The 27,943-nt window shown below is 58.3% G+C and overlaps 2 protein-coding genes across 2 annotated transcripts in view; both read right to left on the reverse strand.

Moving 5' to 3' along the window:
• Positions 1–2,673, reverse strand: part of ZNF407 (zinc finger protein 407) — a 329,265-nt gene extending 326,592 nt beyond the window's left edge. Inside the window, exon 1 of the mRNA XM_037509666.2 lies at positions 2,619–2,673. The gene's annotated coding sequence lies outside the window, so the exon portion shown is untranslated. The remainder of the gene's footprint in view (positions 1–2,618) is intronic.
• Positions 2,674–9,546: 6,873 nt separating this feature from the next.
• CNDP1 (carnosine dipeptidase 1) lies at positions 9,547–25,410 on the reverse strand. Its single transcript, XM_037509667.2, has 13 exons — positions 25,386–25,410; positions 24,406–24,533; positions 24,167–24,292; positions 22,220–22,369; positions 21,526–21,688; positions 20,660–20,748; positions 18,265–18,462; positions 16,406–16,490; positions 15,923–16,083; positions 14,851–15,015; positions 12,756–12,897; positions 11,052–11,199; positions 9,547–10,904 (listed from the first exon to the last, which is right to left on the reverse strand). Exons 1-13 carry the CDS (start codon positions 25,408–25,410, stop codon positions 10,814–10,816), a joined length of 1,671 nt encoding a protein of 556 aa, XP_037365564.1. The 3' UTR covers positions 9,547–10,813.
• Positions 25,411–27,943: the final 2,533 nt, after the last annotated feature.

Genomic DNA, 27,943 nt, shown 5'->3' on the forward strand with positions numbered 1-27,943 from the left:
AAAGAAGCTTCCTGCCCCCTCTGACACCACTTCAACACAGCCTCACGCCACCAAGCTCCATTTATCCAACAGGTCCTCTTCACCTTTCACACCTCCTCATTCTTGACTGGCTACACTGAGCACCTGAATTTCTGAAATGTTCCCTCCTACCCCTTAGCTCTTGGAGATCCTCTACCTGAAACATGATTCCCCAGAGCACCTGTCTCTCTGCCCAGCCTTAAGTCCTATTCATTCTCTGGGCATCATCCCTCTTGAAGTCTCCCCTAATCTCTCCAAGTTTGGGGTAAGTGGTTATGCGAGTATTTTTACTTTCAGGGCTACCTGCACCTCAAGCCACCTTATTTTATAGGAATCCTTTGCTGTGTGGCTTCCAGAGAGATGAGCCAAAAAAACAGCTCTTCGGTGTCCCCACTGGGGCAGCCAACTAGAGCAGCTGGGCCACGCCATGTTCCCATCCAGACCTCCAGATGATAGAGAAATGCGGCTAAGCTGCAGAGAAAGTTAGTTTACCCAGTGGCAGGAGTGGCAGCAGTCCAGCAACAAAGGCAGCAGTTTCTCCAGTGACGACATCACCAGCAGCAGAATCCTAACCAGACTGTTGTTATGTGGTACGAGCCTGGCTGCAGCCTCAACCACCAGCGTCTCATGCTTCCTATTTCTCAAGCCCAGGTCTCCAACCTTCCCATCAGTTCTGAAGGAAATAAACTGCTTTACTGCATCAGTCAGTCCGAGGCAATTTCTACGGCTGCCAAGCAAGACTCACAACTGCCACCTTGGCACCATGTCCCCATGGACTCCTGCACTAACATTAGACTGTGCTGTCATGCCTAGGTACATGCCCACATCCCCACCACCCTGTTCTCCATTTCACCCTAACACAACAGCAGGCACAAAGCAGGCGTGCGATAGATGCTCCTTGCGTGAATTAAATTCCACAAGTAGTCGGCGTTGGGGAGGAAAGAAAGAAAACTCTGTGAGGTCCAGATGCATATCTAAAAAACCCAACGTCAACTATGGCTGCAGATGTCATGGCCACTGTAAATCAAGAGTTACAGACCTTAATTTATTCTATTAGTGGAGTTACAAAGTGCGCTTCTCACAACCAGTGATATTTGTGGAAAAGGGAGGGGCCTCCCTGGTGGCAGGGGAGGTTGAGCGCCGCAGTGTGAAGCTGTCCACAGCCTCTGCTGCCCCGGTTCGATCCCGGCCTGCCAGGGAGAATCCCACATGGCCCCCGCAGACCTCTCCTGCCACGCCCGCTGCTCCCCTCAGCAGTGTGTTTCCTCAGTCTGCCTGTTCTGTTCCCCGCTGTCTCTGGTGAATCCGCTCACCTCCGGCGCCTCTGGCCTGTACCCCGGTTCTTGTATGCATGAATAAATCTTTTTTTTTTTTTTTAGAAAAAGGAAAAGGAAGAGGAAAGATTAAAATTAAGAGACTTTCTTGCAACAGTTAAGAGTCCTCCTCTAATAAAACAAGCCTAACTGGAATAAACGTTGGGAGGAACAGCCCATCCATCAATGAACACCCACGAATCCTGGGGCCCCGGCTCCCCACTGCATCCTGCAAGATCTCCCGGGCAGGCAGATCTCCCCGGGGCTCCCCTATCTTCATTTTGGCACTTAACAGAGGCGCGGCATTTACTGATGCATCCGTCTCGGAGCAGACACTGGAGTGGGCAGCCCAGGGGAGACCGTCTCCAGCGCCCACAGCAGAGCGGGGCGCCGCAGGAAGATGCTGGCTCCAGGGGCGCCACTCCGCCCCGCTTCGGGCCAGGGAGCGGCAGCTCTGCCTCGTCTCCGGCTTTTCCGCACACCCCCAACCGCCCCGGGCAGTCCCCGCAGGCGGTGCCCGCAGCGGCTCAGGCGGCGCGAAGGGAAACCTCGGGCACCCCAGCCCCGGCGCGGCCCGCACCGCCCCCAGGCCGGAGCGCGGGGCGCGGCGCCGGAGGGGCCGAGGCTCTCGGGGCCGGCTCCGAGCCCACTCGGGCGCCGTTAACTCGCGTCTCCGTCCGCAGCCCGGGGCGCGCCTCCGCCGCAGGCCCCGCCGGAGAGCCGGGGCGCCCCCCGGCCCGGGGCCCGCCGCGCGCGGGACGCACCCGGGTGCAGGGACGCCGCCCCGCCCGGAGGCCCGCCCCGGCCAGGAGCCAGCGCGCCGAGGCGGGCGGGCGCGGCCCGGGGGTCGGCAGCGCCGGGCCGGCTCCAGCGGCGGGCGCGCCGCGTCCTGCTCCCGGGCCCCGGGCGCGCCCCCCGTGCGGGCGCCGCGGCCCCAACGGCAGGGCGGGCGCGGGGGCGCAGGGGCGGGGGGCGCGGGGGCCGGGGGCGGGGGGGGCGCGCGGGCCGGGGGGCCGGGCCGGGCGGGCGGCGGGAGCGGCCGGGCGGCGGGGCGCGCGGGCGGCGGGCGGCGGGCGGGCCGGGAGTCGGGGCGGCGTCGGGAGGGCCCGGCGGGCGGGGAGGGGCGGAGGCGGGGGGAGGGGGGAGGAGGAAGAGCGAAGGGCCCGGACGGGGCTCCCGGCGCCCCGCGGCCCGCGCCCGGGCCCTCAAGCCGCCGCCCCCCGGCCCCGCGCCGACGCCGGACGGTCCCCGCCCCCGCACCCCCCGCCCGGCCCGAGGATCACTCACCTGCGCGCCGGCGGGCTCGCCCTGCCCGGGCCGCGACTGGCTCCTCCGGCTCACCGTCTTCCCCCGGGAGGAAGGGGCGGGACTTCCGGCCGCGCCGCGCGGCTTCCGGCCGCCGCTCGGGGCCCGCGGGCGGCGGGCGCGGGGCTCGGCGCGGCGGAGGGGCGCGGGCGGGCGCGGCGAGGCCCCCGCGAGCCCCGGCCGGCCCCGCGCGCCGCCGCCGGGCGCCTCCGACCCCGGGCCCGCGGGCTGGGCGGCCGGAAGTCCCGCGCCCGGAAGCCCCCGCCGCGGGAGGAGCGCGCGGAGCGAGCCCGGCTCCCGGCGAGGACGCGCCGGCGCGAGGCTGCGGGGGCCGCCCGGCCCCCGCCCGGCCCGCCCGCCCGCCCGCCCGCCGCGCCCCCCCCATCGCGAGGCGCGGGGGCTCCGCCGGGCCCGGCGCGTCCAGGGGCGACAGACGCGGCGGGGGCGCCTCAGGGGCCCCGCAGGCCTGAGGGAGCCGCGGGGTGACCCGCCCGCCGGGCGGCCGAGGCGGGGCCGGGCGTCCCCAGGGCAGCGAGAGCTGACGGGGCCCGGGGGCCCGGGACGCCCCGCGCGGGCTGTTTCCTCCGCGCTCAGGGCGCGACGCGCGCCCCTGGGAAGAGGGGGCGCCGAGGCCGCGGCCCCCCCCGGTCTTGGGGGACGCCCAGAACCGAGGCAGGAGCGCCCCTCGGGAAGGGCCGCGACGGCCGCCGGGGTCAGCTGCGGGGACGCCGCGCCGGGTCGGCGGCCCCGCGGTCGAGCCGGGAATCCGCGAGGCCCGCCCTGCCCGGTGTCCCGGTGACGTGACGGAGACGAGTGTCCAAGGGCGGCATTGCGAGGACGAGCGCCCCAAACCGGACCATCCCCAAAGACTCACCCCAGGTCAGGGGCCTCCCTGGTGGCGCAAGGGGTGACGTCTCAGCGCTATCAGGCGGTCTCCAGCCCCCGGCCAGGGGGCTACCCACACGGCGCGGCAGACCTCCCCTGTCTCAGCAGTGGGTTTCAGTCAATCCACCTGTTCTGCTCCCCACTCGGGCTCTACTGAATCCTCTCACCCCTCTCCCCACACCTCTGGCCTGTACCCCAGTTCTTGTCTGCATAAAATCTTAAAAAAAAAAAAACTTACCCCATTTAAGTTCTCTTTAGAACAGAGTATCCAGGTGATAGTATTTCTAGTGCTGTTTTGTGGAGAACTCATAGGCGTTATCTAGTTGAAGTCTGTCATCTGCAGTAGAAAATTGCTCCATTTGGTGATCACGCAGCTAGTAAAAGGAGATTTCAGCCTTCAACTCTACCAGGTTGACTTAAATGTTCTATAAAAAGAAAAGGAGAACAATTTCCTCAGAGTAAGAGACCACCCTATCGATGCTGTATTTATTCTATAAACCAGCATTTATTGGGTGCCTGTTGAATGAAAGATAAATAAAACTAGATTCCCTTGTTGAAGTGTTCAGTTGAAACTTCCTCAGATCTTACTGGAAACTTGAGTACTCAGAATTGCTTCGTTCACAACGCAGATGATAATGAAAGTCTGACTGACTGGATTGTGGACTTGAACATTATCAGGAGGCTGCGTCAAAAACGTACCATAGTGTTCATTTTCTGCTTGTATAAATCAAGCGCAAATTCAGTGGCAAGTTGTGGCTCTTAGCCTGGACAGTGGGTAGCCTCTTCAAGAAGAGTGCTTGGTTTTAGGATGGTTAAGCAGAAGAACTGCCTACACTGGGTTTGGTTTCCAAAATCAAGATTTCTGCTCTTTGTATTTTTACCCAGGGGCCTTTTAGGGACAAAAGCAAGACGTCTAAGACCCGGGGCTCTCTTCAGAAAGCCTGACTTCCCACACCTCGTCACCACAGAATGTGCTTGTATATTAGGTTTCTATAAAGCAAGAGTGCTCAGCTGCTTCTCCAGCTCCTGTCCAACATGTGCAGGCATGGAGACCCCAGGAACGGGGAGGCCGAGGAACTTCTCTGGACCGACGTGCATTTGCTCTTGCAGGTGCTTCTGGAGCATCGTGGAGCCCTAGGGTCTTGCCCGCTCCAGCTGCCATCCGTCCATTGGTGGGCTCGAGCGCTGGAACACGCTGGCGCTCATTCTCACTGCTTTGCTCTGAAGTGGTTTCCCACCCAGTGTGCTCAGTGCACGCTGTGCATTGACTGATGGTCCCGCACGCTGTGGACAGATTTGCTCAAAGCCCTGATGATCCTCACGCTTTGAACTAAAACCTCCCCTGCCACCATGTTAGGCTGTGCCGAGAGATGAGTACTTTTTTCTGACTCATGGATAACTTTCTACTTTCTATTTTCACATGCAATGATCTGTCCTTGTAGATGTTTCTGTAGCACCAAAGTTGGGAGTGGGAGTACCACTGATTTGAGGATGGCCCTCAAATCCTTTGCACAGAATAAGAAGACCTGGGTTAGAATATAGTTCTGTCTTTGCCGCTAATTAACCGAGAAAATTGCACAGGTTTGCTATTCAAATGTCAATTCCGGCATGTAGATGTATTGGGGTGTCCTCAGCGCGTGTGTTACTCAGGCCCTCTCACCAGTCAGCGTGGCCCATCAGGAGCTTCAGAAGGGGAGACAGGGAGTGCGAGCCCTTACCTTTGGGCCAGAGAAAACTAATGGAATTTCGAGCCATGATCTCTGCCTTCTGGTTCAACACAAGGAGGATTTTATATAAAATTAGGTCATTTCTTTTATTTAAAATTACATAAGGGCCTCCCTGGTGGTGCAAGGGGTTAAGACGCAACCTATGAAGCTGTCCGCAATCACTACAGCATGAGTTCTATCCCCAGCCAGGGAGCTACCCACATGGCACAGCAGACCTCTCCTGCCTCGCCCACTGCTCCCCTCCGCAGTGGATTTCAGTGGATCTGCCTGTTCTGTTCCCCACTCTGTCTCTGGTGGATCCTCTCACCCCCCCACAGCTCTGGCCTGTACCCCAGTTCTTGTATGCATAAATAAATCTTTTAAAAAATTAAAATTACATAAAATTTGGAAGGTAGCATTGGTCATTTTTAGTGACTAAATATGTTTAATGACTAACTTCACAGTGTCATTTAAAATTCTTTTTTTTTTAACATTTTCTGTCATTACTTTCAAATGCCTGCCTACAAAAACAGTGAGAATATGCTATGAACACGAAACCACCCACACTAGAATTTTAACTCTGAGTTCCCTTGGAATGCTGTTTTGGCGAATTTTAGTGTGGGAGGCAAGATGATTTATAACTTCATATTTTCTATTATAGTCAGAGGCATAATTTTTCTGACATCATTTTCATTCTGAATAGGAAATTACACTAGAGTAATGTTTTTAAATAAAATTTTTCCACATAATGACAGTTTTTTTCTCTTCAAGTTGCCCAGACTGAAGAAGCGCAGAAGCATTATTTACTTATCCCAACTGCTAAGAAATTATAGTCATCACACCTACCACTTGCTCCCCACCGCTTCACACTAGGAAAAAGGAACACAGCGCTTTGCTTCAAAAAATCCCATTTCTCTATAGCACATCAAGTGGGCCTTTGCAGAGTGGCGCCAAGCCCAGGATGTCCCCCACCTTGGCGCCAGGAGCTTGCTGTCTAGGAAGAGCATGCTTTTCATGCTGTAGAGGGAAGAGTCTCTTGCTTCCTTGGGAAATGCCTACAAAGTAGAGTACAGATGTTAAGGAGCTCAGTGGACGAACAGAAGGAATGTGTGCAAGCGTTAGACCTGGGTTTAAGTTTTATGGCTTGTCACGAAAGGCAATGACAGGCAGGCAGGCAGATAGAAATATATGTCCCTAGGTTGCAGATACGCAGGTAACCGAACCCTGCTACATCGAACCAGAAGCACATCATCAGAAACAGACATGTCATTTCATCTGTGTAAGACCTCAAACCAGGGCCTCCCCGGTCGGTTCGATCCCCGGCTGCCGGGCGAGGGTCCCACATGGCGCGCAGACCTCTCCTGCCGCCCGCTGCTCCCCTCAGCAGTGTATTTGGTCACTCTGCATGTTCTGCTCTCACTCTGACTCTGGTGAATTCTCTCACCCCCCCGTGCTTCTCACTGTACCCAGTGCTTGTATAAATAAATCTTTAAAAAAAAAAAAAAGACCTCAAATCATTATTTGACTCTTAAGCTATCACATGTTCATTAATATTGAAACTTGCATTGAATAACATTAAAAATAATTGCTAGATGACAAGGAATATATGTTTTTAATTTTTTTTAATTTAAAAAAAAATTTTATTATTATTTATGCAAGCACTGGGTACAGTCAGAAGCGCAGGAGGGTGAGAGAATTCACCAGAGCTGGAGCGGGGAACAGAATAGACAGACTGATGAAATACAGCGGGGAGCAGCGGGCGTGGCCATGTGGGAACTTCGCTGGCTGGCCGGGGATCGAACTGGTGCTACAGATCGAACTGGCTGCAGCTTCGCAGCCCAGCGCTCAAGCACTGCACCACCAGGAGGCCTGACAAGGAATATATGTAAAACTAAGCATTTAAAATAGCACAGGTATTTAAAAGGTATTTGGTCCTATCATAAAATGGTGTTTGGTTGAGGGCTTGTTTTTCTATTTTTTTTTAATGAGATAATTTGGTTATATAAGTTTTGGGTGTTCACTTTTTCTTTTTTTAATTTTGCTGTAGAAGAGCTAGGGTATAGGCCAGAGGTGTGAGAGGATTCACCGGTGAGAGACAGAGCGGGGAGCAGAACAGGTGGATTGACTGAAATCCACTGCTGAGGGGAGCAGCAGGCGAGACAGGAGAGGTCTGCTGCGCCTTAGGTGGGTCAGCTCCCTGGCTGGGGATCAAACTCATGCTGCAGAGGTGATAGCGCGGAGACTTAACCCCTAGGTCACCAGGGAGGCCTCGGGTATTCACTTTTACATCCATCATCTGACTACATGACACTGGGGTCACTACCCAAACTCTGGCCTGTCCCCTCTTCACCCCAGCCCTCTGTAACCACCATCTGCTCTCTGCACCTCTGAGTTTTTTCTTTTGTTTTATATGGTTTGCTCATTCTTTTGTTTGGAGGCCTAGTGGAGACCCCCCAACACTGCAGCTGCACAGTTAGGAGGAAGGTCTGGGGGTCAGTGTGAGCACCTCCTGTGGGCAGCGCACCTCGCTGGACCCCCAAAGTACAAGGGTTTTTGGAAAGCTGACCTCATGGGCTTAACATCTACTTGGGGAGGAGGACCTGGTGCCTCACGGGGTACAAGCAGCGCAGACAGACCGACCATTCAGTGCTGACATCTTCAGTCATCTGTCCTTTACCACCCAGAACTTTGGAACCACAGTAAACAAAACAGACGTGGACTCCGCCCTCAGGGAGCTTATGGGCTGGGCCGGGCCGGGGTGGGGGGCGGGGGGCAGTTTCTCAATAGTACAAATATGTACTTAAGTCTAGAGATCACCAAAGGGACAGCGCAGCTGGGGAGACTGATGTGTGTGATCGGGAGACCTCGCCGGGAAGCAGAAACGGCTTCCCCGGACAAGCACAGAGGCTGAGACCTGAAGAATGATGGGCAGCGGCTGGCCAGACCAAGAAGGGGGAGGGTGTGTGTCTCCGGGCTGGAGGCCGGAGAAGGCCCAGGGGCAGGCAAGCAGTTGGGAGGACTAGGGAGGAGTTGCTGGGGTTCGCTGGGATTCACTGGGGCAGAAGGAGACTGGAGGAGCAGGCAGAGGACAGAGAGGGGACTCCACTGGGCTGCTGGGCCTCAGCCGAAGGCCGGGGGAGAAAGGGCTGCCCGGCTGCCCGTGCACACACAGCTTTCGAGGCCGGTGCTCGTGACCTCTACCGACGGGATGCAAAGCCCACACACCCCAGTCCGTGTTACTGTCTGTAGGGCAAGGAAAAATGTCAGGCTTTTCTGCCCTCGCCGTCAGGATAGATGATCCTTGCAGTCCTGAGTGCATGCCTGAGGGCGGCACCTGGAGCGGGGTGTGGGCCTAGGGAGATGGGATTCCCTGGGCTGAGACTGGGCTTTCAAGGGCGGCGTCTCGGGGACGCCAGTAGAAGCCGAAAGAGAAGCAAAGAAGCAGAAGCAGAGATCACCGGAGAGCCCAGATAGAGTGAGGATTTCCTGCCAGCCTCCCGGCCCCCCAGCACCCCTGCCTGCTGCGTACCGGGTAAACCCCAATAAAAGCCTGCAAAAAGCCACTGAGGGCTCTGACTCCTCCTTTACCCGGTCTGCTGGATCCTAGAAAACCTGCCCTGTGTCCTGTCCTGCCCCTACACTGTCCATCACAGCTTCTCCCAAATCCAAGTGACCTTCGTCTCCAGGGCCTGACCCTTGCCTCCTCCAACGTGATGAGGTGCCCTCTGATGGGGGACACAGGAGCCCCAACAAGTGCCCAGAGGTCATTTTTCTCCCTTTGCACATATTTGTTTGAGGTTTATGTTTCCTTCCTGGCTCCCCTGCACAGGGCTCAGACCGGTAGAAAATCCAGAGGGGATGGGAACTGGGGCCCCTCCTGTCCCCGGGGGCAGAAAACCACACCTGGACCCTGCCTGTGGGGATGGAAGATGGAGGCTCCTGCCCCCTTGACGCTTCTGGCCCAGCAGCCCCTGAGAAGCCGCAGAAACAGAGAGCCCGAGTGTCTGTTGTCACTTAGTGACCGTGGGGCTCCGGCTGCTTACGCAGGGGGTACCATACAACCAGCTTCGCTTCCTTGACTAACACGAACACTCTTTAAAAAACATAAATTGGGGGCCTCCCTGGTGGCATAAGGGGTTAGGACGCAGCACTATGAAGCTGTCCACAGCCACTGCAGCCTGAGTTCGATCCCCGGGCAGGGAGCTACCCACCGGGTGCAGCAGACCTCTCCTGTCTCCCCGCTGCTCCCCTCAGCAGTGGATTTCAGTCAGTCTGTCTGTTCTCCCCACTCTGGTGAATCCTCTCACCCCCCACACCTCTGGCCTGTACCCCAGTTCTTGTATGCGTAAATAAATCTTTAAAAAAATAAAAAACATAAATCACAAATATCTTGCATGTTTCGCCCAATCCAGCAGGTAGGTCCCACGGAAGCATCACCAGGTGCAGCGGCGTCACTGAGCACGGACCATGCTGATGAGCACAGGGCCAGCCGCGCCCGGCGCCAGAGGACGATCCTTGGAGGATGCCCGCCAGGCTGCTGCCCGGGGGCCAGACCCTCGGGTCTCTGGTCCTAGGTCCAGCCACATCGCCTTTGGCACAGCAAGTCGCCACGCCCACCTCCAAGAAAGCGTGCACGTCTAGCTTCCACGTGGCGCATGAGGGACACGTTCCAATAAACCCGTAAACTCTTCTCCACGAATGCGATTTAAATAACGAACAGAGTGAACTGAGTGTTTGCACACACTCAGCTGTAAAAAATTACATTCTTCGGTGCGCGAGGTTACACCATTAAATCCAATCAAGCCCAATGAGATGGTTTTAAAGGATTGGTGAAGGCCGCCTCAGCCGACGCTGTAGATTTAGAGGGTGCGGCTGCTGGCCGGGCCGAGCAGCCCTTTTTTCCAGGCGGGAAAAGCTTGGCGCAGTCTGGACGCAGCCCCAGTGAGATGCCCACCGGGACTGGCAGCCGGGGCTGCATGCTCACAGGGGCCGGAGAGGGGGTCTTCCCTGGTGGGGCAGGACATGGGAGGGGCTGGCCCATTGGGCGCCAACACCCCAAAGATAAAGAGGCTTGGAGTGAAAAACAAATCTTTGCTCGGAAACGCCAAGAAGCAGGATGCGAGTATCGCTCATTTCCCACGTCAGAGCTTTTAAAGAAGCAGGGAAAACCAAGCAAGGGCAGAGGTTACGTTGGTGTGGGCTGAAGGAGCGCCTCTGACAACGACCCAGGGGCCACTCTGGGGCGCGGTGGGACAGACGACATTTTTATTAATAAGCAAGGGCGCTCCAGCCTGGGGGCGCGCGCAGGGGGCAGGTGGGACGCTGCAGGGCCCACCCCGCTGCAGGGCCGGGCCGTCCCTGGAGGTCCCCCCTCCTCCCTCCGGGCTGCAGTCAGTCCCGGGGCTGCAGGTGTAGGAATCGGGGGCATCAAGCGGTCGAAGGGACGGTGGCTTTAGGGAGTGCCTTGAAATACTCGATTGATGTCCTGATGTTTAAAGATCATCTCCGGTGGGAAGGAGAAATTATCTCGCGGGCAAGGCGGGGTGCTGGGGTTCGGTGGAAGAGGGGCTCCGCAGAGGGCCAGAGCTAAGCTGCGGGTCCCTGGCGTTCCCCGTGCAGCTTAGCCAGCTCGAGGAAGAAGGCAGCAAACACTTTGGATCCCTCTATGTAGTTCCACCTGACAAAAGGGAAAACAAAGGGAACGTCATTGCCACGCCGGGCGGGGAAGCACAACCCCACGGAAGCGGATGTAAACTCAGTGGAGAGCTCGAGGTCAGTCGGCGCCACCAGGGACACCCGGGGCTAGAGCCTGCCCTCAGCTGACCTATTCATCTTCTCCCTCTGGGAGTGCTCGCCGTCATCCACCGCGCCCAGGGGGAGCATCATCACACTCTTCTGGATGACGTCCTGGAAGGTTTTGGCAATTGGGATGGTGGATCCGTCCCGGATCATGTCTGGCTCTGATCCAAACACTGAAACGCAGGGAAGGAGTTACTGGAATCAAATAGCGGCAGGATCGCCTTCGCCGATCTCCGCAAACGTGACCTTAGCTTTAGCTTGCTTTTTGACCAGGACTCGGGGCCTGAGGTAAGTCAGCTTCTGGATATCATGAATGGTATGTTCTAAAATAACCAGCGGGTCCAGAAGCAAACCGTGGTTGCCTCCTTTACAATGGCCTACTTCAAAAATATTTATAGATAAAATTCTTTGAACTAGTTTTAGACTTACAGAAAACTCGCAAAAATAGTACAGAGGGTTCCCATTTACTCCTTACTCTCCTTTCCCTGATGTCAGCATCTTGGAGGCAGCGAGGAGACCGCGGTTAGGAAAACGGCATCGGATAATATTATTAGCTGGAGAAGGCTGCCAGAAGGAGCAGGAGGGAGCGGGTGGGAGAGAGAGGCAGACGGGGTATTGGCAGGGGTGCTTAGGTGGAGGGTGAGAGAACAGGTGCCCATGTGGAGGAGCAAAAATGCAACCCCCAAACTACTAAAATAAAAATTCAAAAACAACATTATCTGGGTCCCGCCACCCGGCTTGTGATCGCCCCCATGACCTCCATCTAGTCTTTGGTGGTTTCTCAGGCACCCCAAGTCTTTCCTGACCTTGCCCCTCTTGAAGGGCACTGATTAGTTTGTCAAGTGTCCCTCGATGCCATGGGAAGGGATTGTGTTTCTGGCAGGAGCGCCCCAAGACCACGTCCCCACCCATGGGTGCTTTGTGAAGCAAACACCATCTGAGGGGGCTGGGGGGTTGGTAGGCAACAAATAACCAGCTGTACTCAGGGGCCACCTGAATGTCCCCAAGTCTGCACTCAGCCCCCAGGGGAGCCCTTGACACATCCACTGTGGTCCCAGAGGGAAAAGCAGACCCGGAGCAGCCGCTGCGGGCCCTGGGGCTGCCGCATCAGTCAGGGCAGAGCGGGCCCACTCGCAGGGAAAGCCCCGCCCTGGTGAGGGTGTGCCCAGGGCTGAAGATTCTCAGGGAGACTTCATGTCAACCCAGACCCAAGCAGAGAGGTCAAGCTCACCTGCACTCGTGCACAAGCACGCACACACTCACGCACACACTCCTGGGTGGGCGTGCTCTGAGGCTACCCCCCCCACCCATGCAGAGGGTCTCACTGCTTCACACTGGCCTGAGGCCCTTAAACTCAACACCCTGGGAGACCAGACGGGAATCCCCAGGAGGGCCCTCTCCCCTCCGTTCCGGCTTCCTCCTCCCGTCTTAACCCAGAGGATTTCCTCTACTCCTCAGTTCAGTCGTGCTGGCAAAGCTTTGTTTTTCTGTGATGGCGTCATTTCCAGCATAAAGTTGGGAGGTTGTCAGCCAACTGCCCCCAGTTCAGGTCTCCGGCCAGGAACGTTGCCCCTCGAGGCTGCCAGGCTGGGGAAGGCTGTGTGGGCAGCGCGTGTGCCAACAGCCCTGCGAGGGGACACCCGGAAGCAGAGCACGAGGAGGCCCAGGCTGGTGCTGCGGCCGCGGCTGCCGTGGGCTGTGAACTACCGCCCAGGGCTTCAAGGCCCACCTGTCTGGATGGCTCTTCTGGCTGCCAGGTACTGGTGGTCTTTAACGTTCGCCACCCACGGGTGGAGCCCCAGCGTCATGGAAACCGCCATGTGGTTGGAACTGTTTCTTTTGGAGAAAATCTGCTCCAGGTGTTGTTTGACCTGCAAGAAACATTTTCAGCGAAGGGAGATTTCGAGGTCACCTCTCAGGCCACGCGCACAGTGGTCTTTCAGCTAGAGAGGGATTGAAATCCCACCCCGGCCAGCTCCAGGGCTATGATTTCCCCTGCAAGTGCAAAATGACATGGGGGGGCTGGTGCAGGGGAGCGCTTGGGGGTCTCTCCAACAGGGAGCAGAAGCCAGGGCTCCACCCAGGGGGGACCCATGGCTCTCACTCCCTGCCGCTCCGTCTCCTCCCTGTCCTCTCTCCCCATTATACCACTGTGTGGTGTCTGCCAACCGTTGGCTTTTAAGACTTTGGTTCGTTGTGAAAGCTTGACTAAGATGATGGCCAATATATCATGAATGGCCACTACAAAACACCGCCCAGGTGAACGTCTCCCTCCGAGTATCCCTCTTCACGGGGCTATCAGTTCCTCAGTGGTCATCTTAGGAGCATCCAGTCTTTGGAAATTTCCAGAAAGTGGGAGGGATTCAGAGCTGAGCTGAGAAGGAGGCTGGAGTCCCTTCTCCTACTGCTCCGGCCCTGTCCAGTGCCTGCTCTGAATTCCTGCCGTGGACACTTGTCCTCTGAGGTGTCTCCTCCCCCTCATCCCGCAACAAAACCCTCGGAACGCCTGCCCCGCGTCCAGGCTGGTCCAGCTGCTGGGGCTGGGCAGGCCCTGCCCTCTGGGATGTGAGAAAGAGCAACAGGGCTTCCAGGAGTGGGGGCGGGAAGGGGCGGGAGGAGGCAGAGAGCGAGGAAGGTGAAAAAATGGCAGGGGGAGCGGTAGAGAGAGCAGAGGGCAGGGGAGGCGCAGGGAGGGGGTCTTCAGCCTGCAATCAGTGCTGGGAAGACAATGGAGGTGGCTAGATGGTTGGAGGGGGTGTTCCTGCAGTTTAATTATTCTGCTTTCTGTGAAGCTGGAGGTAAACTGCGGCGGGCTGATCATCTAGACACACGGCTCCTTCCAGATAACAAGCCCGTTAGAGCGGCTGCTGTGGGGGGGGGGTTGTCAGACCGCAAGAGAAACTACCCCTGGGGCTTCAGATTTTCAGGCTCCATCCAAGGGCCGGCCTTAGCGCCCCCATCTGTGCATAAAACTGTTCTCGCCTTTCTAGCTACTATTTAATATTTTTTTAATTTCTCATCACTCCAACTCCAAATGGTTACTTATCTGACTGCTGTAGCTGCATATAGTCGAGGAAAGAGATTTTTATGGAACAAACACTGTCCTGGTCTCCTGACACTTGCTCAGTCCCTTCTGTATTTTGGGGGAAGGAGCTCGTGTGGCCTCACCGCCCTGGCTGAACTGTCGTGAGGGCGCAGGGCTGCCTGGAGGCAGAACTGTAACAGGAGGGCCCCCAGGAAAAGGGGAGGTTCCAGGTTCCCTGCCCCACCCAAGGGAGGGTGGAGCTGAGCAGGGAGGAGGAGAAGCTGGAGAGGAGACTGGGGAAGGAAGGAGCAGGATGGAGCCGGAAGGAGCCCTGGAGGAGGCCCATGGAGCAAAGGGACACGTGAAGAAGCTGTGCTTGCTCCTCGGTCCTGGACTGGGTGACAGAGACGTGGGTGAGCCCCGTGGGGAAGGAACAGGGGCAGCGTTGATCTTGATTTTGCTCTTTTCCTCCCAGACTTGTCTGGCTGTTTCTGACCCTTTTCTGTGGTGCCAGAAGGTGCTTTAAACTGTGGCAGCCTCCGGGCCTTGCTCTGGGCAAGTCCCGCTTGGGTGGACTTTTACCTACGAGGGGACGGGTAACTCCGGGTGCTTGATTTGAAAACTGTATTCTTTGTCTTTTCTGTATTGCACGCTAATTGTATTAAAGTTCCTTTCCATTAAAGGTCTCTATGTTTTGTCTTAATGTGACAAATGGCAGAACCTATTTAGAGCAGGCATATTTGGGGGTTCTGGGGTGCCCCTCTCCCTGCCCTGTAACAGAGCCACACACATATGTTACCTGTTTTTCCACCACCGAGATGTTCATGTGAGGGACCAGACGGATCGAGAACTTTCCTATGACCCGGCCAGGTATGACTGTCTTTGCTCCTGGCTCATCAAATGCGCCCTCGATCCCATGAATAGAAAGAGAGGGGTACCTCCACAGGTGCATCAGAATTTCCTCCTAAATTAAGATCAAAGAATCCAAAGAATGTTTAATTGCAATTAAGTCAAATCACCAATTTCCGCAGGTCTGTGACACCACGCACGGCACGTCCCTGTCAGCCTACTTAGCCGTGTCTGGACTGACGGCACAGGAGGATCAGCCTTGGGCGACAGCCTGCACCCCAGCACCTGCCTGCGGCCGCCGGTGCTCTATCTGCAGAGTAGATGGCCGGGCTTTTCAGAAACTGGCTTCGATACAAACGCCCATGCCCAGCCCTGGCCCGATAACACCTGCACTGCTTCACTGTTCAGAAAGCTCCAGAGCACGCCCCAGATGTGGGGCCGGTCTCCTCTCTTGCTCTGAGCCTGTGCAGCTAATCTGTAGAAGACAGACGCGCCCCCGCTTCTGTGCAGCCTGGTTCCCCCCACCAGCAGCAGCTGCCAGACCTCAGCAGGTACGTGCTGCAAAGAGGAGGAGGGGAGAGGGAGGGCAAGGTGCCCGGAGGGACCGCCGGGCACTGGCTAGACGCTGAGACAGTGACGGGGGACGGAGAGCTGCCCCAAGACTCTTGGTTTTGTCTAGAAAACCGTCCCTTTGGTCTTGGAGACAGACCAGCCTCGACCGCGCTCTACCTTTGAACAGACAGGGCACTCCTGGCTGAGGGGGCATGGGGGCGAGCCAGGGCACAGTTGGGGCACACGGCTGTGGGGGGAGCCAGCACTCCGGGTTGGGTGCCCAGGGCCACTGCCAGCGGGACCCCGGAAATGGGACTGGTGGGTCTAGGCTGCAGGAGGTGGCCGTGGAGTGGCCACTGCCGGGGGTTCTCGCCTGCGCCCGTGCTGATGTGGGCTTTGCAGCAGGGGGCGGGGGCTGGGGAGGACACCCCCCTGGGCCTCCTCTCAGACCGCCACCAGCGGGCCCATACCTTGGTGTCAAACAGAAATTTCTTGACCTGGCTGCTGTTCCGGTATTCTTCCAGGTCCAAATCGATGGCCTCATACATTTCTCTTTCCTCATCTGTGACGGGAGCCACTTGATCATAGATCCCAGGGATGAGGATGTGACCCGACGAGTCCACAAGGCTGCCTGCAGGCACGGGGAGCAAGGGGGGCAGTTGCCACGCTGCTCTGGCCCTGGGCAGCACTGGGAGGGCCGCCGGGGGTGGGGTGAGTGGCCAGGGCCCATGGCAGAGCCACACCCAGAGGTGCTGCTCCGAGGAAGGAGCCGGGCGGAGGGCTGGCTCAGCCGGGTAACACCTGCCCTGCTGTGGCTGTGCAATAAATTAAAATGGTCCGACTCGCCCGCTTTACAGTAATCCAGGCTCTCACCTCCACCTTTTGTACCATGAACTGATTTTAAAGCTATAACTGATGCCAAGTAGTCAGTGTGAGGACACATAAGACATTACCCAGGAGAGCAACCAAGTCAGCCATTGGCTCGTGGAGGATTCCGCCGTAGGTTCCCGAGTGAAAGTCTTGATCTCGGCATTTCACCTGGAAGGCAGGTAGCAGTGATGGCAGGTGCTTGCCTGAGCCTGCTCTCTGGGGGATCCCCCTGGTGGAAGACTGTCCGAGGCCAGAGGAGCCTCAGATTCAGGGGGTGGCCTGGCACTGCCCCGCCTCTCCTGTCACCTGGCCTCCCAAGTCTGCTTTCAGCTCCCCCAGAACCACTGTCCCCCTCCAGCCGGCCAAGAGCACAGGCCCGTCCAGGACAGCAGCCCCTCGCCCTGTTAGCTTCCCTCCTCCCGCTGCTCATCCCTCCTCCTTGAAAGTCCTCCCCTGCGCGTCTGCGAAGCTTTCTCCTCTCTTCTTTCCTCACCCCAGGACAGTGCTAGGTGCCCCCCTCCACAAGTCCCTGGGGTCTCCCTCCCCTGCAGCTTCAGGTGCCTCACTGTGGCCTCCACGTCTGCTCACGCCGACGCCCACGGCACACCTGACCTAGGGATCTGGCTTGTTCAAGGAGCAGACGCTTGGGTCTCGGGCACTGCCAGCTCTGAGATGCAGCAGGTATAGCAGGTGCTTCTCCGGCTGGCCCAGGCCCAAGCAGGGGAGAGCAGCCCTGGGCAGCCCAGCCCTCGGCTCGTCTTGGCTCTGAGCCCGCAGCCAGGGCGACACCGGTTTCTAATGAGAGTTGAAGCCGGTGAGCCTCTCTGACTCACTCCTGCCCTCCTCTGCCCCGCAGGTCCTGCCCTGTCCAGTTCACCTTGAAAGTACAGCCCCGGGCCCCTGTGGTCGCTGGAGCGAGGACCCTGCCCTGGGCGGAGACCTTGCACTGGGCAGTCACACGAATGTGCTCTGGAGTTTGCAGCATCCTGGCCCCAAGACCTTAGGCTCCCGCATCAGAAGCTGCACCCACCCATCTCAGCTGCTGCCCTCGCTCTCCTCCTGGCCTGGCCCCTCCAAGATGCCCGGGATGGCCTCCTGCTTCTTCCTCCCCACCCAGGGTCGTCCACGGTCACTGCTCTGACCTCTCCGTGGCCAGCACGAGCTGCTTCTCCTGACTTCTGTCTCCCCACCTGGAACAACCTCACTCTGGATCAACCCTCCCACGTGAGCACAGCTGCAGAAAATCCCCAGCCCGAGCAGGGGCGGCCGCACCCCTCATGCAGCCTGACCCTGACCCTTCCTACCCCAGCCCACCCTCACCCGCCCCCTCAGACGCCCTTCACACAGCCACTTCCTGCGGACACACTCACTTCCTGCTCATGGCAAGGACCCCAGGCGGGTGCCCTCGTGTCTGCGGCCACTGAGTCCCTGCAAAAGAGGCCAGTCCCTCCCCTTAGTTCAAGACTTTGTCCCTCACTCCTCCTTGGAGCCCTGTTCTTACAGACACCCCTTTCCCCCCAGAGCACCTCAGCTGCTCTCAGTTCTTCCTAAAGCCTCCCTCCGAGCCTGCCCTCCCGCCCTGGGGAGAGACCTGCTTGCACCAGGGCTCTCTCTGCCAAGGATCCACAATGGGGGCCTCCCTGGTGGCCTAGGGGTCGTGTCTCAGGCTGTCACCACCACGGCCTGAGTTTGATCCCTGGCCAGGGGACAACCCACATGGCGCAGCAGACCTCTCCTGTCTCCCCGCTGCTCCCCTCAGCAGCGGATTTCAGTAGATCTGCCTGTTCTGCTCCCCGCTGTGTCTCTGGGGAATCCCCTCACCCCCAGCATTTCAGACCTGCACCCCAGTTATTCTACACACACACACACACACACACACACACACACACACACACACACACAGAGACCCAGAACAGACACGCCCAGCCTCTGCGGGGGGTACCTCCACCATGAAGTAGCTGTTCCCTCGAGTCCCGTAGGTGAGCGCCGGCTTCTCGCTGAGCCACAGGTTGTCGGAGATCACAACGTAGTCTACGCCAGAGAAGAACCGGTCCTTTTCCCTTTTGACCAGTTCCTCCAGGCCAACAGAGCCAGCTTCCTCCATCCCTTCGATGACGAGCTTGATGTTCACGGGGAGATCCTGCAGGAACAAACGGAGGCGGGAGCCGACGGCCTGGCAGGGCCCGCTCGCCTGCTCGCCCTGGAGGATGCGGGCAGTTTGCAGGGCACAGACACGTGGGCTGATTAGAGACGGCCAGTGCGTGGACAATTCATGTGCCCAGCAGTTCTGTCCACGGCAAAGGCTGAGATGCTGACGGAGCATCCAGGGCCTCCCTCGGAGTCTCCACGCCAGCACGACGCACAACGTAATGTTGACAGTGCAGGGCTGGGGGAGGGCACCCCCTAATGGAAAACAACACTCACACGCAGAGTGACTCCTGCCTCCTCACCCCCAAAGGAATTCTCCAAGGACGGTTACTCATTACAAACCTCTCTCCTGTCCTGCTAATTCCGGGCACGCAAAATGAGAGCTCCGTCCTTTGAAACACTGTCTAGTGTCTAAGCCGTGGGATAATTTTTATTTCAAGCGTCTGTTCTTTTTCAGCCAGGAGCTCAGCCTGGCTCAGCGTGTGCAAAGGCTTTGATCTCGAAGCAAAATGGAGCAGAGGTTGTTCTCGCCCCAGCTGAGGCCCAGAGGGCCCTTTGGAATCTCACCTTGTGCCTTTTCCCCACTTGGTTTTGATCTTTTTTCATCTCTTTGGAGCCACGTGAAGAGGCGGGTCAGAGTCTGGGGGGCACAAATGTGAAAGCGATTGCTGCAGGGCAATCACAGCAGCAGCCACAGCGGGACCAGCAGGGTGGGGGGAGCGGAGGACTGTGCCCGAGAAAGTGAGTCGCCTGCGGTCACTCGGTTGGTTAAGGGCAGGTTGGGACAATCATTTGTTCAAATGTGTCACCTGCACTTACTTCTGCGGGTCTTAGGAAGTTGAACCAAAGGTCTGAAATCCGAATCCTAAAAGCTCTTTGTTTAAGCCTTTAACCAGCAAATTGCTGATAAGGAGTGGGACAGCCTAAGAATTTTCTGGCAAATAAAGATTAATGAAACACAAACCAGCCATAGGAAGGTGCTGGAGGAGGAGCTGGCCCAGAGGCCTGGCAGACCTGGGCTGTGGTCTCTGCTCTGTCCCTGGCCCCGGGGGCTGAGACAAGCTGTGCCTTCTCCAGTCACCTCTGGACAGAGGTGGGGCTCAGCACCTGCTCCGCCTCTGGGAAAACAGACCAGGAGGCCATGCGGGGCTGAGCACTTGGGGAGCAGGACAGAAGAGGAGCAGGAGGCCGGGAAGAAGAGGGAGGGAGGACGGTGGAGCACAGCTCTGGCTCAGGAAAGCTGTGGCTCAGGAAAGTGTGGGGGTGTGGGAGGGGCGGGTGCAGGAGCTGCAGACAAGGCCAGGCTTCCGTCTCCGGCTCCCTGAGAGGTCGTGTCTGAATGAAAACAAAGCACACCCCCAAATAAACTCAGTGTCAGGAGCCCACACCCCAAATGCCCACCCTCGTTTTTACAGAAGAGAATCTGAAGCGCAGAGGGATCCAGTCTTCCGCGTGGGGTCTAATCCCACCCTTTCTGGGAGGGCAGCGGGGTGAGAGGAGCCGCGGGCTGCCGGCTGGACCTCCCTGCTGACCGCGCAGACCTGGGCCCGCCAACGCCGCCCTCTGGCGGCCCAAAGACGAGAGGCCCCAAACAGCACACCCTCCTTTTCCTCGCAGGCCCCTGCTTGGACACGGAGAGAAAACGACTTCTCGCAAGAACGAAAAGAAATTTTAAGATTCAGCCAAAACGTCCCGTGCCGGAGATACCTCTCCACGAGGTTTTCAGAGTGACTAATATTCTTCAAAGGCTGCGTGTCTATTAACAAAACTATGCTTAGAACGAGGGACAGAGACAACAGACAATCTAAGGAGGCAACATAAAGATTAAAAAAGAAGAAGACAAGGCCCAGCGACAGAGAGCTGCGTGTTCACAGGCTCGCTGTGGATCCTGCTGTTTTGTTTTCAAATGTGATCAAAGCTCAGGCTCCAGGAGCCGCCCCCGCCCCAGCCCACCGAGCCTTGAGCAGCTGCCCAGCCTTCCGGCGCCCACTCCGCTCGCGGGTCGGAGGAGCGTGGCCACAGCCTGTCCGCAGGGTGTGAGCAAGAGAAAAGGGCCGTTGAAAGCCTGGAGCAGAGCGGGGAGCCGGAGCCCCCTGCCTTCCTCACCAGGGCCGCCGCCAACGCCACCGTCACCACAGTCATCAGCGCCGTCGCCACCCCCCTGTCTCCCAGGCCCGGCCGTCACCCACCTGCTCCAGCGCTCGGAAGGCGCTCACGGCGTTAAGCCACGCTAGCACGGGACCTTTGTTGTCTGTCGTTCCTCGTCCGTAAAGCTTTCCTTTAAACGTGGGGGAAGAATTTTCAGCAACCCATGGACAACTCTTGCAGGGTGAGTGAGCGAGAACCAGTCGCCGCTGTGGCCCACCATCCCGACGGACTGCTTTCCAGGCACGGGCCTTGCTCGGACGCCGAGCAGAACGGTGCTGGTGTGAGCAGCGTCTAGTCCCATAACTAAGTGGGTCTGAAAGTCACGTCCCTGTGGCGTGACTACTCCCTCCGTAAACCTTCATTACACTTGGCCTCACGCATGACCTGCACAACTATCTCCCGCACAGCCGAGAGCTCCAGGTTGGGCTTCATTCACCCAGGGGCACGGAGCCCCTGCCGTGCGGGAAGAAAACTCAGCTCACGAAACAATTCAGTGATGCTGGCGGCGGCATCTGTGCTCCGTCCCGCGTGACTGAGGCGTCCGGCCAAGGCCTGCAGCCAGGACAGAGGCCACGTCTAAAATTCCCCAGTGGGGGCCTCCCTGGTGGTGCAAGGGGTTAAGTCTCAGCACTCTGAAGCTATCGCCAGCCACCACAGCACGAGTTCATTCCCCCAGCCAGGGAGCTACCCCCAGGGTGCAGCAGACCTCTCCTGTCTCCCCGCTGCTCCCATCAGCAGTGGATTTCAGTAGAGCCACTTGTTCTGCTCCCCACTCTGTCTCTGGTGAATCCTCTCACCCCCACCCCTCTGGCCTGCACCCCATCTCTTATATGCATAAATAAACAAATACTAAAAAAATATATAAAATAAAACCCCCAGCCCTGCGCGCTGCCTGCCGGGCACTGACCGTCTTGCTCCGTCAGCGTGTAGGGGTCGGTGAGCCACCCGTCCTCCAGCCTGGCGGGCTGCACGTCCAGGTGGCCATAGAAGCACACGGTGGCCTTCCCCGGATCGTTGCCCAGTTCGGCCAGGATGATGGGTGGTATCGGCAGCGTCTGGCCGTCGGGCAGCTGCGGGAGGGAAGTTCGAAGGCGTGACCCTGGGTGCTGCTTCTGCCCGGGGCCAGTAGCGCCCACACGGTCCTCTGGCATTGCCTGTCCAGCTCCTAAACGGGCACCACGAGGCCGTCTCTTGAAGGCACACAGACAGCTCGCAGGACCATCTCCGAGACGTGTGGCCAGGTCAGCCTCGGTTAGCCCAGGCCCAGCCAGCTGGAGCCAGGCATGTGGAAGACGGGCTCCCCCAGGAAGGAGCATCTGCGTTCCAGGGAGGCCCCACGGGAGGGAGGTGGCCTGGCCGAACGTGTGAGAGCGAGTGTGAGAATGTGTGAGTGTGAGGGAGACTGTTTTCTGCAGTAAGCCCCAAGGACCTCTGCCCATTCTTGCTGGGCCCCAGCCCCAGTCCTGACAGGACCAAACCCGACATAACAGGCTCAAGGGCTCAGGGGGCTCATCTTCACTCGGCCTGCAGTGGGGGGTGTTCTGTAGCCACCTCCAGGGCAGGCCTGGCCGTCTGGAGGGCAGGCTAGGGGGGGTGCACACCTGCTGCCACCCCATGTCCACGGTGTCCACACTGGCGCCCAGGTGCTGCAGGTGCTCAGCGGCCAGGGCCATCATCCGGATGAGCTCCTGTCGGAGGTGGGGGGCTGGCTGCACGGAGTCGCTCTTGATGGCCACCCATTCCTTGAGGGTCTGCAAAGGAAGGCAGCCAAGAGATCAGCATGGGGGTGTGGCCCACGCCTACTGGGGTGTACCCCACCATGCCAAGATGCCCGGACAGGGGGCCAAGCCCCAGAGCGCTCCTCCAGAGGATGGAGCTTGGAACTGTGAAATTCAGAGGAACCAGGCAGAGGCGCTAGAGGCCCGAGGGGGCTGCTCGGGAAGAAAGGGCAGGCTGGGCTGCTCCAGAGCCGTGGCCGCATCCTCCTGGGCCCATGGGGGCTGCAGGGAAGGGCTGGCCAGATGCACCACATGGCCAGAGAACCAGGCCCGAGTGCTGGAGCATCAGGTGAGTCTTTAGTTCTGTTGGGCAATTCTGGTGGGTTCTGGATGGTTCCCAGGGGCCTGGGAGTCAGGATTAGAAGCTGGGAGTTTGCAGCCCACCCCCGACTCTCCAGGGAGCCAGAGGAGCTGGAGACCGAGTTAACAATCTAGCCTGCTGTGTGGACAAGCCTCCATAAGGAATCCCGCCAGGCCTCTGGTTGGAGAGTTTCAGGTCACAGGCACCCAGGCAGGAGGGGAGCACACCCGGCTCCTGGGGCCATGACGTTCCATGGCCCGTGTGCTCTGGCGGTCCCATGTCCCTTGTTCCAGGACGCACTACTCTTGACGGGGGTGGGAAGCCCCCCCCCCCACGGTCAGGTGTCTGTGGCGGGGGGGGGGGCGGGGGGGAAGCGGGCACCCCTTTGGGTGAGCGCTTAAGGGCTGAGGAGGCTCTGGTAGCTGGGGCCAGCCTGGAACGGCTCCTGAGTGAACGTCCCTGGGGCCCCAGCATTGGGGTGGGGCAGCCTTCGATTTTGTTCAAAACCAGCACAGCCTGATCTGGGGATGGACCTTGCTCAGCCGAGCTCCTTCTGCCTGGGGCGCTTCCACTCGTATTACAGAGAACTTCGTTTCCCCGCAAGGAATGCTGAGTTCACATTTTGCACTAGCATTTGCAGAGCAGAGGCGGTCAACTGGCCCCAGAGCTGAGCGGATCGGGCACATTTGCGAGCTTTAAACCTCCCCGCCCTCCACGTTGGCATCTGACCCCCCTGTTTCTCTGCCTACAGATCCACCCCCTTCCAGAAGGACGCTGGGGCCTCGCACACACAAGGAGCCCCTCTGTTCAGCCAGTCCTCCCGCGTGGGCAGGAGCAGGGAAGGTCCGGTCCAGGAGTCCCCGGGCATGTGGCCTTGGGTGTCCCACCAGTGTCCACACAGTGACACCCCAGCGTTGGCAGGTCCCTCGTGTGGGCACAAGTTCCAGTGAGACCCCAGGGAGTTCTGTCGGATGGAGGGGTGTGCTGGGGGAGGGGTGGGGACTGGAAAGCCAGGAGCACGAGGGAGGGAGACCGGGTAGAGCAGTTTCCCGCCTGCCCCTCTCCACGCCCCCCCCCCCATTTGCCCTGGCAGTGCAGGATCGTCAAGGAGACGGGCACACTGGGCTACCCAGACGCCACTTCAGCCTTGAACTCGAACCCCAGACCTAGAGTGCGCAGCCTCGGGGCAGGCCTGGGAGCACATTCTGAAGGTGACTCCTCTGCCAGGGCCCCTCTAAGGGGAGGCTGCGGGCCACCCCATGACCAGCGTCGACTATGTGGGCACCCTCCTGGGGGCGGAGCACCAGCGCGTTCCCGCAGGCCTGGCTGGGAGGCGCCTCTTAACGAAGGTCATTATTTTTACTCATTTTAATTATTTTATATTTTGCTATTTTAATTCCGCGAGGGGTCCCGAGGCTCCCAGCGGGACGAGGTGCCGGGCCGAGCCCCCCGCCGACGCCGGGCCCTACCTGCACGAACTCGTGCTGGCGGCCGTCGATGTGCGCGAAGAGCCGCTGCTGCGCGCGCGCGGGCGCCCTCGCGGGGGAGAACATGCCTCGGTCCAGCAGCAGCAGCAAGGCCAGGAGCGCGGACGCCTGCGGCGAGGGCGGGCGCTGGGCGGGCGCTGGGCGGGCGCTGGGCGGGCGCTGGGCGGGCGCTGGGCGGGCGCTGGGCGGGCCGGGCCGGCCCTTCGGGGCCCCGGGGCGACCGGGGCGCGCGGGGGCGAGCGGGGCGGCGTCTCCAGCCGCAGCGCCTTCCGGGGCGCGCGGGCCTCCCGGGCCGTCGGGGAAGGTCTGCGGCGCGTCGGGAGCGGGTTGGGCCCCGCGCCGGGCCGGGCTGCAAGAACCGGACCCCGCGCGGGCGACACTCGCTCGGACACGCGCCCTCGTCAGCTCCGGGGCTCGGTGCTCGCCAGCGAGGGGCCAGACGATCACCCCGCTCGGCTGGCGCGCCCCTGCCGGCCGCTCCCCACTCGGGCCGCGGCCTTCGGGGGGCCCCGCCTCACCGCACACGACCCCGGCTGTCCCTCCCTCCCTCCCTCCCTCGGGGCACCCTCTCCTCACCCCGCGTCCCCGGGGGACCCCGCGCCCCCAGCACCTGCCCTGCGGTGGCGCCGCTGGACACCCCCAGGCGCCAGCCGGGGCACCCTCCCCGCCCCGACACAAAGATCTCGTTTGTAGCGAAATGGGGGCCACCCCGGGGCGGGACCCCAGAGCCCGTCCGGAGCCGGAGCCGGAGCCAGGGGCAGACCTTCGCCCGCAGCAACCCGGCTCCAGCAGCTTCGGGGCGCCCAGCGGGGCCGGGCAAGAGGGGAGCGGCAGGGCGAGCTGGCAGGGGCGCTGGCGGGGGTGCAGCCCTGCCCGCACCCGCGGAGGGGAGGAGCCCCCCGCCCCTGCAGAGAGGTTTGAACACAAGGGGCGCCGCTCCTGGTCGCATCAGGAACCTGTGACTTTTGTCCGAATCCCACCTTTATCAGCGCGACATTTGCTTATCTGATGTTGGAACATCAGGATTTTCAGTCCGCGCTTGTTCAGTGTCTGCCTTCTGGTGGGTTGCGTGAGCGCGAGGGCTGGGCCGCAGCCGGCCTGGGCAGGAGGTGGGCGCTGGGGTCCCACTCCCCAGCCCGGCTCACCCAGGTCCAGGCCGCAGCCCCCCCAGCTCTGCAGAGAGGCAGGCCCAGCCCCTCACCCTCACCCCGCCGCGACTCCGCCATGCAGGGTGCGGTCTCTGAACCCCGCAAATCCTGCTCAGGGGTTTCTCCCAGGGCCTCCCCCCAGAGGGCACCAGCCCCGCAGGCAGTGGGACTCAACCGGCTCCAAACCAGCTCTCCCTTCCCGGTTTTTGTACATTTAAAAAATAGACTTTACTGTTTAAAGCTGTTTTCCACTGGGCTGTTACCCCTTGGCCTGCATTTCTGGGCCCAAGACAGGAAAGACCAGGTGTGAGTGTCCAGACAGACCGGCATCCAAAGGTGGCTCCTAGTGACTCTAGAGGAACCTGTGAGTTTTGCATCTTCCAGGAAATCACCTCCAGAAACACAAAGCAAAGCAATCTGGCCCCACGGAAGGAGTCCCGGGGCCGGAGGGTGCACAGCCTTGCTGGGGCTGCGAAGCCGCTGCCGCCCCAAGGGAGAGCGCTGGCCCCACCAGCCTCCTTCAGGTGTTCCTTGGAAAGATCCCAGGAGCCCCAGGAGTCAAAAAACATTTCCAGCTGAGATTCAATTTGCAAATATCTGAGCAAGCACAGAGACATCTCCACACTCATGTAGGAGGCAAAGCCAGCACCAACTTTGGACTCAGAGGCAGAAATTGAGGAGGCAGGAGGCAGGTGGCCCAGCCATTCCCTTGCTGTGCTGCTTGGGAAGCCACTGCACTGCCCCGCGCCATCTAAGATCAGGGCTGGCCTCAGAGCTGACCAGGGGCCCAGCTGATGAGCTTGGAGCCTGCACACTGACCCACTGACCAATCAGAAGGTTACCAGCTTCAACAAAGCAGTGGGGGTAGCATATAAAGTGTGGACTGTGTCACCGTGGTGGGGGGGGGGTTCACAGGGCATAGTCCAGGAGGAAATTAGCACTGAACCCCGAGTGGGGAAGGAGTGGTGTAGGCTTGGGGAGGGGTCAGCTGTCAGGAGGGACTGGCATTCAGGGCAGAAGTTTTGAACTTTGGAATTTTCTTTTCTTAGGTTAAGGAATGCATCAAAATGTTCTCATAAAAGAGTAAAATCTGCTGGGAAACAATGCGTAGAGAACTCTAAGCTTTAAGAACAGTCACGAAGAATCAAGACAGTATGATGCTGGTTAAGGATACACACATTTATCAGTGGATTAGAATTGAAAGTCTAGAAATAAATCCTCATATTTATGATCAACTGCTTTTCAACCAAGGTGTCCGTGGAGGAAAGAACAGACCTTCTAGCAAATGGTGCTGGACAACTGGACATCCACACACCAAAGATGAGGTTGGACCCCTTCCTCACACCATACACCGACACTAATTCTAAATGGGCAAAGGCCTAAATGCAAGCCCAGCACCACACAGCACTTAAACAATAAAACATGGTGAAAAATCTTCATTCCCTCAAGTTAGGTAATGGCTTCTAAGATATGACACCAAAAGCCCAAGTGACAAAATAAAAAACTTTAAAAATCTTTCTTTTTCAAAAGACGCTATTAAGGAAGTAAGAAGACAATCCACAGAATAGGAAAGAAATTTGCAAATCATATATCTGACAAAGGGTTTATGCCTAGAATATAAAGAACTAGTGAGACCCAATAGTAAAAGACATACAGTTCGATTTTAAAGGATTTGCATGGACATCTCTCAAAAAACAAACAAACAAACAAACAAACAAACCCACAAATGGCCAATAAGCTCATGAAAAGATATTCAACATTATTAGCCACCAGAAAAATGCAAGTCAATTTATAATAAGTCACAATTCCATACCCACTAGCATGGCTAAAATCAAAAAGTCAGAAAATAACAAAAGTCAGATAATAACAGATAATAAAATCAAAAAGTCAGATAATAATAATAGTAATAACAAGTGTTGAGGAGGGTATAGAGAAACTGGCACCCTCACCCACCACTGGGGCAGATGTAAAATGTAAAATTGGAAAGCAGTCTGGAAGCTCCTCAAATGATTAAACAGAGTTGCCAAATGACCCAGAAATTCCATTCCTAGGGATGCACTCAAGAAAAACAAATGTGAGTCCACAGAAAAACTGGAGTCGGGTGTGGGGCAGCGTTATTCAACAGCCTCTGGCTTATCACCTCACCAGGCGAGCAGCGTGTACGGGGCACACGGTGGAATATTACTCAGCCATAAAAAGACCAAAGTACTGACACGGCCCTGCCCGGTGGACCTTGGCTGCGCGGTGCTCGTGCACTTAGGTGAACTGTTCGGAACAGGGGAATCGAGAGACAAAAAGCAGGTTGGGGTTGCCTAGGGCGGGAGAGGCAGGAAAGTGGGGCGTGACTGCAAATGGGTAGCGGGTCCTGTGGGGTGAGGAAAATGTTCTGAAACTGTGGCCATGATCGTGGCATCCGAAAGCCAGGGAACTGCACACTTTAAATGGCTGCATCGCGAGGAGTGGGGATTTTGCTGTGATAGAGGTGGTTCTGAGCATGAGAAACGACTGCAAAGGAAGTGAAGCACGGCCAGCCCAGGTCTGCTGCAGGGCCCAGGTCTACTGCGGGGCCCAGGTCTACTGCCAGAGCCCAGGTCTGCTGCAGGGCCCAGGT

Source organism: Talpa occidentalis, unplaced genomic scaffold (assembly GCF_014898055.3).
Source record: "Talpa occidentalis isolate TD23 unplaced genomic scaffold, MPIMG_talOcc4v2.1 talOcc4.13, whole genome shotgun sequence".
NCBI classification, from domain to species: Eukaryota; Metazoa; Chordata; class Mammalia; order Eulipotyphla; family Talpidae; genus Talpa; species Talpa occidentalis.

Bases quoted from the DNA above. Each gene is read 5' to 3' on its own strand.
- CNDP1 (XM_037509667.2), bottom strand. From the start codon at position 25,410: ATGGCGGAGTCGCGGCGGGGTGAGG. The intron at 18,463-20,659 runs GTGGGTGACGGC...TTGTTCCTGCAG, and splicing joins CCTTCCGAGCGCTGGAGCAG to GATCTCCCCGTGAACATCAA. The intron at 16,491-18,264 runs GTACCCCCCGCA...CCTGCCTTCCAG, and splicing joins ACAGCTACTTCATGGTGGAG to GTGAAATGCCGAGATCAAGA.